This window comes from Lissotriton vulgaris, chromosome 1_1, assembly GCF_964263255.1.
Source record: "Lissotriton vulgaris chromosome 1_1, aLisVul1.2, whole genome shotgun sequence".
Taxonomy (NCBI): Eukaryota; Metazoa; Chordata; class Amphibia; order Caudata; family Salamandridae; genus Lissotriton; species Lissotriton vulgaris.
The window spans coordinates 733094108-733105491 of NC_141685.1; the positions used below are offsets into that span (position 1 = coordinate 733094108).

At 45.4% G+C, this 11384-nt stretch overlaps 1 protein-coding gene across 1 annotated transcript in view; it reads left to right on the forward strand.

The window, feature by feature from the left end:
* The window catches only part of NPHS2 (NPHS2 stomatin family member, podocin), a 72446-nt gene extending 62184 nt beyond the window's left edge, over nucleotides 1-10262 (forward strand). Inside the window, exons 4-8 of the mRNA XM_086936353.1 lie at nucleotides 1619-1701; nucleotides 1791-1994; nucleotides 2435-2490; nucleotides 5683-5761; nucleotides 9981-10262. Of these exons, the coding sequence (XP_086792479.1) occupies nucleotides 1619-1701; nucleotides 1791-1994; nucleotides 2435-2490; nucleotides 5683-5761; nucleotides 9981-10259 (701 nt within the window). The 3' untranslated portion in view covers nucleotides 10260-10262. The remainder of the gene's footprint in view (nucleotides 1-1618; nucleotides 1702-1790; nucleotides 1995-2434; nucleotides 2491-5682; nucleotides 5762-9980) is intronic.
* Nucleotides 10263-11384: the final 1122 nt, after the last annotated feature.

The following is an 11384-nucleotide window of genomic DNA, read 5'->3' on the forward strand; positions in this document are numbered from 1 at the left end:
TGACAACTCAGTCACATCTATAAGCAGGTGATCAGAACTGATAGCTTCTCACTCATCCAGAGGACAAGTGCTGGGTATAGATACAATAGCCCATCCCACCTGTGAGCCCGTTGACTGCGACTGGGTTTCCAACAAAACCCATGTGGTGACTATTACATCCTCATAAGTTGGACCTAACCATAGACTTACACAAGTGTAGCTCTTTTACAAATCTCACCCTTATCAAACCTTCATTTTAACTACGACCATTGCTTAAAACCAATTGGGTATGAAGTGGTCCCAACCCTTAAAAATAAAAAATAAAAAAGCTATTCAATCAGTTGTAAAGTCATTGGCTCATTACCACTTACCTCACCCTATACTCTCTATCACTGCCCGTTTTCTCTGCCTTCACTTATCTTCGTGCTAATAAATAATCCTGCACTAGCAATCAAACTGAGAATTCTTCAAGCTATCTTTTCACAAAACTTTAAATACAATTTCAACTTGATCTTCAGCACTACTTACTGCTCTGCGCAAAAACCTCACGTCATGATACGAGGTGTGAACCTGAAGCGAGTTATCAACAAAATGGCTCCAGGTTGTTCAGAAAGACACCACAGCGAAAGAACACAATTCAATACCTTAAGCTACTATTTTCCTCTCACATAGGTACTTGCAGAACGTGACATTTCACCAGTGCCCCAGGGAAGCAGGTAATCGCAACCACATCACCACCCAGAAACACAATACACGTTCCAACTCGCAAAGGTGGATGGACAGGAACCATTCTCCTATAAAGATATCTACTCCGGTAGCACCCCAAAAAAAACATTGACACATTGCATAGAAAAGAATTGGACAAGAACACACTACCAATGTGTAAATACAACAGCTCTAATGAACGTAGACAGCAAGACTGAGATGCAGAGAACAGGGACTTAAAAAACGAATGTGGTGCAAGTTTGGAATACTAGACCTCTCCAGAAAAACCCAGATGACACAATCGTATACAACCTTAAAAATGTGCACCTGCTGCATGCAACCCATCCCTTATCCAAGAGTAACATTACCATTGTCTGACCTTAACATTAACCTAACTGACTAAATCCTACCACTATTCCTTACTCAACCCTGACTTTTACCCTATTCATTCTCCTCTTCTTAACAAGAGCTTTCTTTCTGGAAAGAAAATTGATATGGTTCTAAAATGTAGACGTCTCCAGGTGCTTGGAGTGGTTCCCTTGAGCACTGAATGAAATACAGCAGTGCATCTACTTCATGATCCTCTGGCATATCTGGTCTTCCAGATTGTTTCAGAGCAGCTCTGGTAACCTCGGTTGCCCTGTAAATCCAGAAAACTGAGCCCTGTTCATTTTCTCTAAGTTAGTGTTTACAATTTGGATATGTCTTTGCATATGTATATGTAATGCCTGAAATAAACTCCGTTACTGATTCAGAACATGTTTGAATAATCTTCTGCACGCTATGTAAATTCACCTTGGGTTTATTGTGTGAGTTCTGCAGCTGGCCTGCCTCATAGAGGGAAGGCCCTCAAAGTCCAGGTGAAATGCTATTGAGTTACAAGTTCAACATACTATTATAATGGCCAGTAGCAATGTCTCTTCTCTCTCCCTAGGGCTCTTCTTCTTCCTACCGTGCTTAGACACCTATCACAAGGTAGACCTTCGACTGAAAACCATGGAAATCCCCTTCCATGAGGTGAGCATGCACCTGCAGTCTTTTCACCTCATAACTTAGCAGGTAATCACAGTTATCAACCCTGACACCCAACTTTCTTCTCTGCCTAGGTGGTCACAAAGGACCTTATTGCCGTGGAGGTGGATGCCATCTGTTATTACCGAATAGAAAATGCATCTCTCCTCCTCACCTCGGTCAGCAACATGACCAGCGCCCTGCAGCTGCTTGCACAGACAACCACCAAGCACCTTCTGGCACACAAGTCTTTCACCGAGGTTCTAACAGAGAGGAAGAGCATTGCGCAAGAAGCCAAGGTGGGAACCAATAGGAAATGGAGCCTAGTCAAGAGTAAGAACCCTAGTGGGAAGACCAATGGCATCACACTTGTAGTAGAAAGGGGGAAGCACAGGATGAAGGAGTGTTTGTAAGGTAGAATTTCTAAAGCAGGGGATGGTGACCAACCACATGAGGAAGAGTTTCCTTCAACAAAGAGTGCTTGGGCTTGTGGGGAAGGAGAACGAGGCGTCTCATGGCTGGGGACTTAAGGTAGGAAGGAGCCATGGAATTAGAGGCTTGAATGTAAATGAACACTGTATGTAGGAGCTGAAAAGACCTGGGCCTTACTATGGGAACAGCCCATCATTCTTCCCTTTAATATCTCTCAATGTGTGCCATGACTGTGTATTTACAACTTCTATATGTTTGACCCGTTTCCACCAATCCTTCTTTGAACTGGATTGCCTTTCCCTTGCAGGTGGCCTTGGATGCTGTCACGTGTCGCTGGGGGATTAAAGTGGAGAGAGCAGAAATGTAGGTAGGAGGCACATTGAAATAGAGGGATACCCTTAGATTTCCTCTTCCTACTGCAACACTATCTCTTTCACTCTCACCCCGATGTCTTTACTTGTCATCCTTCTCCTCGTTTCACCTTTTCAGAATCATACGTAAAGATGATTCCGTTTGTGCTGTGGGATGCACAGGTAGATACGTTAACATAATCTCACCTGGGTTTCCTCATCTACACCTGTAAATAATATTGACGATTGGGTCTTATCCCAGACTTCTAAGCACTTTTCTGTTAAAAACTTCATGAAACTGAAGCCCACGCCTACCAAAAATACTATCTCCTAAATCTCTTCCATGCCTTCAAATAATACCAATCCCTGCATTCCCTTTGCTCCTGCACACACACTCCCAGGGTGCCCTTTCCAGACACTTACAATCAAAACAAACTCCTTTGCCCCTTACTGCCCCTGCCAATGTTGCAGATGGTACAAACTCCTACTTTGCCGCTGTTGATTCTATAAACCATACACTTTCTTGCGAGCCCACTCCTCTCTTCTACTTCAGGAAACAGCACACACTCTAATCCCATCTTCACTACAAACTATGCAAAACCCATACACCCTCCGTCTTCTCCAGCAATAAAAACATCTGGGCACCACTCCTTTACTTTTCCAGTTGAATGTTCCTGAGCTTGTCTTCCCATAATTGCTCTAACAAGACAGTCTGCCATCTCCTCTATATCTACAAATAGTCAAACCTCTCGGCTCCTCCCTACGTCTGCAAATTCCTCTGATTCTCCTCTAGTTCCAGGAACAATCCAAGTTCCTTGCCCCCATTCTCCACTTCTTCAAAAATGACATTATTATTCCTTCCTTCTTTACTTCTACAAACTTCCTCCTTTCGTATTTCCCCAAACAGACTTTTGTACTCCCCCCCCCCCACCCCAACCGCTTCAATAAACAATGCAAGCTCCAAGCACTCCCTCCTCTATCTAAAACAATGCACACCCCACGGTTAATGTATCTCTACCTCCTTAATGGCCCGTTCTGTTGTGGTATATACAGAAATCCATGATCCCTGTGGTCTGATTCACCTCCAGCTCACCTCTTCATTCCATGCCAGCTTCCATTTTTTGTTTCATAATATAGCGCTTGAGGGAAGCAACATCTTATTCTTCAGACCTGGGTTTCAATATTTTAGCTAAAGCTCTATGCATAATTTTCTAAGCACTTTAAGTATAAGGAATCAACATAGCCAATCCTCTTAACGTTAGCATACACGTTCTTACACAATACTGTCGTCAATATTGTGATTTGCATGTAAAGCATCTTGTTTATTAATGAATTGAAAACTTTAAACACAATTACTTGTGCAGTGTTTCTGATGTCTCTAACAGAAGGTCTGGATTATATTGGCATTGGGAAATATCTAGTTATCCTCTCACACACAAATAACTCTAAGCTCGTAGACAATCTGCAGGTCCCTATTGGCACAGTATAACTTTATCACCCCGTGGCGTTGCTTGGGCTTGTTTAGCGTCCATTCTTTTTGTCATAAATGCACCTTACTCTCAACAGCATCCTCCTTATTCTTCTTCAGTGTACCTTTTCCTCTCATAGATTCACATTACTCTTAACAGAATTTCCTGTTCTTTTTCAGTGTTTACTGTGAGACCCATAGGTTTTTATATGCATCTCTGCAATTTGATTACGTTTTTCCACGTTTTACATCCAATCTAGATACGAATGAACACCGTCACCATGCTTGTGAATAATCCTATACTAAAATAACGGTAGCAGAATGTTGTGGAATCTTAGTAAGGATTGCAGCATCCAATAGTTCTTGTATCCACATCATGGTACTCAGTGATCAAAGCTCCTGTGACAGCCAGTCATTGAATCAAATTGGAATATATATTTCTTAATGTGGTGGTAAGTGGAAAGTTTCCAATGGTGATAGGTGTAACCAGTTCCTGTCAGGTATATATGAACAATGCAACCACAGCCGACTTGTGTTTCGTTTCCAATAGGAACTTCTTCAAGGCTGCAAAAAGTTATACAATTGGTCAGAATTGATAAAACCACAGCTCTTCCATAAAGAAAGTATTGGATGCTCAGCCCATGCAAGGACTAGGAGGATAAGAAAACGTGTAACTAGTGTGACCTTAGTTTGTAGTCTTGATGAGCAAAAAAACATGCAAGTCACAATCATGGATATTAGGTGAAAAGATACTCGAGTATGGGTGTTATATAGTTCCAGTAACACAAGCGAACTCTTCTGCACACCTACTTCTTTATATATGAAAAAGCTATTCTGGTTGATTGTTTTCTCTTTTACAACCTTGAAGATGTTCCTTTTGGAATGAAACACAAGTCATCTATGGTTTGTTTGTTGGTACATACCTGGTCACAACTGGTTACTGAGAGTATGATTGGTTGCAGTCGATTTTGGGATTACAATAAGAATTATATACTCCATTTTGATTCAATGAATGCTTTTCAGAGGAGCTTTGCCCACTAAATACCACGATCTGGATACAAGGTCTATTAGATGCTCCTGTGTAGTGAGAACTCATTTACACGAGAACAGTAACCTTGATGTTAGGAATACTAGGAGATAGTGGACACACGTAGAACTGTAATGTTTTGCGTATCCATTTCTCGATTACCTCTTAGAAAATGTATTGTTGTTTGAAAATAACAAACATTGTATCATATCATTTGCTTACTAACTTGTAGCTATACTACCACTCTTTGGTTAAGGTTGGTTACCTGTCTTGGAAAGTATTCCACATCTCTGTTCTGTTCAAAAACTTCATATTGGTTAATGCTAACTTTTTATATTGATCCTTTTCTGATCTACAAACAAATGGCTGCATTGGGCATTTGGATGTCCTATGCCAGCAGTTGCAATACCTTGTTGTGATGCTGATCTGCATTGGTAAATGCTCCTTGGTACTGAGACATAGAAGGCCTAGGACTCCTGATTAGGTGCCCCAGGCCCCCCTCCGCCTCCCTATTTGGAACAACCATGCACCGGAATTTGAACAGAAACTTCTGTAGAACTCCAGACAGCTTCCAAGAACTCTCCTCACTTCCTAAATAACTTATTTTTTGAAAGGTGTTAATGGATCAAAGTAACAGTTCAGACTTGCTCTCATTTATTTAAACATTACTTTTTTCTCCTGTAATTTTTGTGCCAACCTTTGTTCTCCAGTAAAGACGTGAAACTCCCATCTGAGCTGAAGCAGTCAATGGCAGTAGAAGCAGAGGCCCAGAGACAGGCCAGAGTCAGGGTAAGAGCACTCACTGCAATGCGGCCACTGGAGGAAAGATGGTGCAGACAGTGCAGACATGAAGGGACCCAGGCACTGCAGTCTAGTCATCGAGGCATGAATGGACCTACTGCAGCCTGGAGGGGTGCACACTGCAGCCCAGCCACTGCTGGCGTCAAAGGGCACACACTACAGCCCAGTCACTACTACAGGCATGGAGGGGCACACACTACAGCCCGGTCACTGCTGGCATCAAAGGGCACACACTACAGCCCGGTCACTGCTGGCGTCAAAGGGCACACACTACAGCCCAGTCACTGCTGGCATCAAAGGGCGCACACTACAGCACAGTCACTGCTGGCATCAAAGGGCACACACTACAGCCCAGTCACTACTGCAGGCTTGCAGGGGCACACACTACAGCCCAGTCACTACTGCAGGCATGCAGGGGCACACACTACAGCCCAGTCACTACTGCAGGCATGGATGGGCACACACTACAGCCCGGTCACTTCTGGCATCAAAGGGCACACACTACAGCTAAGTCACTACTGCAGGCATGGAGGGGCACACACTACAGCCCAGTCACTGCTTGCATCAAAGGGCACACACTACAGCCCAGTCACTACTGCAGGCTTGCAGGGGCACACACTACAGCCCAGTCACTACTGCAGGCATGCAGGGGCACACACTACAGCCCAGTCACTACTGCAGGCATGGAGGGGCACACACTACAGCCCGGTCACTTCTGGCATCAAAGGGCACACACTACAGCCCAGTCACTGCTGGCGTCAAAGGGCACACACTACAGCTAAGTCACTACTGCAGGCATGGAGGGGCACACACTACAGCCCAGTCACTGCTTGCATCAAAGGGCACACACTACAGCCCAGTCACTACTGCAGGCTTGCAGGGGCACACACTACAGCCCAGTCACTACTGCAGGCATGGAGGGGCACACACTACAGCCCGGTCACTTCTGGCATCAAAGGGCACACACTACAGCCCAGTCACTGCTGGCGTCAAAGGGCACACACTACAGCTAAGTCACTACTGCAGGCATGGAGGGGCACACACTACAGCCCGGTCACTGCTGGCGTCAAAGGGCACACACTACAGCCCAGTCACTGCTGGCATCAAAGGGCGCACACTACAGCACAGTCACTGCTGGCATCAAAGGGCACACACTACAGCCCAGTCACTACTGCAGGCTTGCAGGGGCACACACTACAGCCCAGTCACTACTGCAGGCATGCAGGGGCACACACTACAGCCCAGTCACTACTGCAGGCATGGATGGGCACACACTACAGCCCGGTCACTTCTGGCATCAAAGGGCACACACTACAGCTAAGTCACTACTGCAGGCATGGAGGGGCACACACTACAGCCCAGTCACTGCTTGCATCAAAGGGCACACACTACAGCCCAGTCACTACTGCAGGCTTGCAGGGGCACACACTACAGCCCAGTCACTGCTGGCATCAAAGGGCCCACACTACAGCCCAGTCACTGCTGGCATCAAAGGGCACACACTACATCCCAGTCACTACTACAGGCATGGAGGGGCACACAATACAGACCAGTCATTGCTGGCATCAAAGGGCACACACTACAGCCCAGTCACTACTGCAGGCATGGAGGGGCACACACTACAGCCCAGTCACTACTGCAGGCATGGAGGGGCACACACTACAGCCAAGTCACTGCTGGCATCAAAGGGCCCACACTGCAGCCCAGTCACTGCTGGCATCAAAGGGCACACGCTACATCCCAGTCACTACTACAGGCATGGAGGGGCACACAATACAGACCAGTCATTGCTGGCACCAAAGGGCACACACTACAGCCCAGTCACTACTACAGGCATGGAGGGGCACACACCACAGCCCAGTCACTACTACAGGCATGGAGGGGCATACACTACAGCCCAGTCACTGCTGGCATCCAAGGGCACACACTACAGCCCATTCACTACTGCAGGCATGGAGGGGCACACACTACGGCCCAGTCACTGCTGGCATCAAAGGGCACACACTACAGCCCAGTCACTACTACAGGCATGGAGGGGCACACAATACAGACCAGTCATTGCTGGCATAAAAGGGCACACACTACAGCCCAGTCACTACTACAGGCATGGAGGGGCACACACTACAGCCCAGTCACTACTACAGGCATGGAGGGGCACACACTACAGCCCAGTCACTGCTGGCATCAAAGGGCACACACTACAGCCCAGTCACTACTACAGGCATGGAGGGGCACACACTACAGCCCAGTCACTGCTGGCATCAAAGGGCACACACTACAGCCCAGCCACTGCTGGCATCAAAGGACACACACTACAGCCCAGTCACTACTACAGGCATGGAGGGGCATACACTACAGCCCAGTCACTGCTGGCATCAAAGGGCACACACTACAGCCCAGCCACTACTTCAGGCATGGAGGGGCACACACTACAGTCCAGTCACTGCTGGCATCAAAGGGCAGACTCTACAGCCCAGTCACTACTACAGGCACTGAGGGGCACACACTACAGCCCAGTTACTGCTGGCATCAAAGGGCACACACTACAGCCCAGTCACTACTACAGGCATGGAGGGGTACACACGACAACCCAGTCACTGCTGGCATCAAAGGGCACACTCTACAGCCCAGTCACTGTAGGCATGGGGGGGCACACACTACAGCCCAGTCACTGCTGGCATCAAAGGGCACACAGTACAGCCCAGTCACTGTAGGCATGGAGGGGCACATGCTGCAGTCCAATCACTGCTGTGATAGAAAAGGCCCCCCTGTAGGCATGGAGGGGCATACACTACAGCCCAATCACTGTAGGCATGGAGGTGCACATGCTGCAGCACAGTCACTACAGTGATGCTGCAGCCAGAGCGCCTGACTATGGAGCATGGAGCTCCTGGTTGGATCCCCAGTGGCAGCTCAGGTTAGCACCATGCGACTCTGGCAATGGCTCACTTAATCTCCCTAATGGCCCTCAGTGCCTTGAAATCTTAAGGGTTAATATGCTTGCGCTTTACAAATATGAAATATTATTACTGATGGCCTCAAAGGGCACACACTACAACCCAGTCACTGCAGGCATTAACAGACACACTACAGCCCAGCCAATGCAGGCATTAACAGACACACTTCAGCCCAGTCACTGCAGGCATGGAGGGGCACAGGCAATGCAAGAAGGGATCCAGAGTATGGATAGAGACAATGATCCATAGGCCACTGGGAACTGATGGCCCCTTTAGGTCATGTCTGGTACAACAGAGTTGTGAAAACACGGTGATGTCAGCTTGTTGGGAGGAATTTTCTTTATGATTGTTTGTGTGCAACAAGGGACAACTTTCTGCACATAAACAATCATTCATAGCAATTTGATGTTTTTATGTGTGCTGCACAATGCGGAACAGATAGAAACAGCAAAAACGAGGAGAAATTAATAATTTCTCCTCTTTTCCCAGGTTAAGACCAGGTTTTACCTGGTATTAATTTTGGCGCTGCCTATTATTTACGTCACCCTTGTCAATAGGGGGCAGTGTCAAATTCATTGGGTGTTGCCGCAGATCGCCCACCGCAACACCCATTGCCCACCCCTTTCAAGCTAAGTGTAGATTGAAATAGGGCCTTATTTAGAAGGCAGCGTTTAGCCACGTTAATTGGCTTAATGCTGCCTTTTAAATTAGTCGAAGGACTTAATGCCACAGGTACATCACAAAAAGTAACGTTTTGTGGCGTTAAGCCCTTGTAAATAGGCCCGAAGTATGGTGCGAGAGAGTAGACTGCATTGTGGCAAGGAGAGCTGACTGCGCTGGGGGAGTGTAAGATGGCTGACTTCACTGAGACAGTGTAAGAGTGCTGACTTTAATGAAGGAGTGTGGAAGAGCAAGTTACTGAGTCGTTCTATAAAACTGGCTAAAAAGTGATGTTGGTATTTTGATCTGTAGGAGGACATGGTGTGTGAGCCCCGGACAGATGATGGTCCTCTAGGCATTGGGAGTAATGACATCTATGGGCACTTGCCTCAACATGAGGGTCTGGTAGAAACATACTATAAGGACATTTTTGGGAGAACTGACTAGGAGTGACTGCAGCAGGTGCAAGTTTTGGTTCAGTGAGGTACTGAGGGAATGTTGGCTAAGTGAGGAGGAGAGTTTTCTGGTTTATCCATCATTTGTTCTGTAGCTCATAACATCTTCTCTCGTTTTCTAACAATTCTGTCCAGGTCATCGCAGCGGAAGCCGAGAGGGCAGCCTCAGAGTCGCTAAAAATTGCAGCCGAAACATTGTCTGGAACCCCTGCTGCAGCCCAGCTGCGATACCTGCACACCCTGCAGGCCATGTCAGCTGGAAGGCCACCCACTATTGTGCTACCTTTGCCCTTTGACCTGCTGAACCAGATGAACCTAGTTGGCAGTACAGTTGTGGAAAACAGCTCCCCCTCCCCAAGCACCAATACACCTGGAACAGAACAGGAAGTGAAGAAAGACTCTCCCATGTTATAGCTCTGTTTGGGATATATGATGTTACAACGCGGACTTTTACTCCGCATACCGTTACAACGCGGTTTTTACAACGCGGATACTGTAACAACGCATGTATTTACAACGCATTTTTTTACAACGCAGGTACCTTTACAACGCATACCATTACAACGTAAGTATAGGTAAGTATATGTTAATATTAATAATATAATAGTAACTTAATTTTAAAAATATAATTTAATGTAATTTTAAATAATTTAATTTCCGTTTATTATTTTAAATTTAAATTAATATTACTTTATTTTTACCATGTACCCCTGTACCCCAGAAACTGAAAACTGACCCTAAACCCCAAAAATAAATTAAAGTAATTTTATGAAATATAATTTAAATTAATTATTGAAAATTAAAAAAAATATAACATTATTTTTACCCTGTACCCCTGTACCCCAAAAACTCAAAAGTGACCCTCAACCCCAAAAAAATGCAATGTAATTTAATTTAATTTATTTACTATTAAATAATTTAATTTAAAATTAAATTTAATTTATTTTTACCCTGTACCCCAAAAACTGAAAACTGACCCTGAACCCTAAAAATACCCCTTTACCCAAAAACTAAAAACTGACCCTGAACCCTAAAAATACCCCTTTACCCAAAAACTGAAAACTGACCCTGAACCCTAAAAATACCCCTTTACCCAAAAACTAAAAACTGACCCTGAACCCTAAAAATACCCCTTTACCCAAAAACTAAAAACTGACCCTGAACCCTAAAAATACCCCTTTACCCAAAAACTGAAAACTGACCCTGAACCCTAAAAATACCCCTTTACCCAAAAACTGAAAACTGACCCTGAACCCTAAAAATACCCCTTTACCCAAAAACTGAAAACTGACCCTGAACCCTAAAAATACCCCTTTACCCAAAAACTAAAAACTGACCCTGAACCCTAAAAATACCCCTTTACCCAAAAACTGAAAACTGACCCTGAACCCTAAAAAACCCCCTTTACCCAAAAACTGAAAACTGACCCTGAACCCTAAAAATACCCCTTTACCCAAAAACTGAAAACTGACCCTGAACCCTAAAAATACCCCTTTACCCAAAAACTGAAAACTGACCCTGAACCCTAAAAATGCCCCT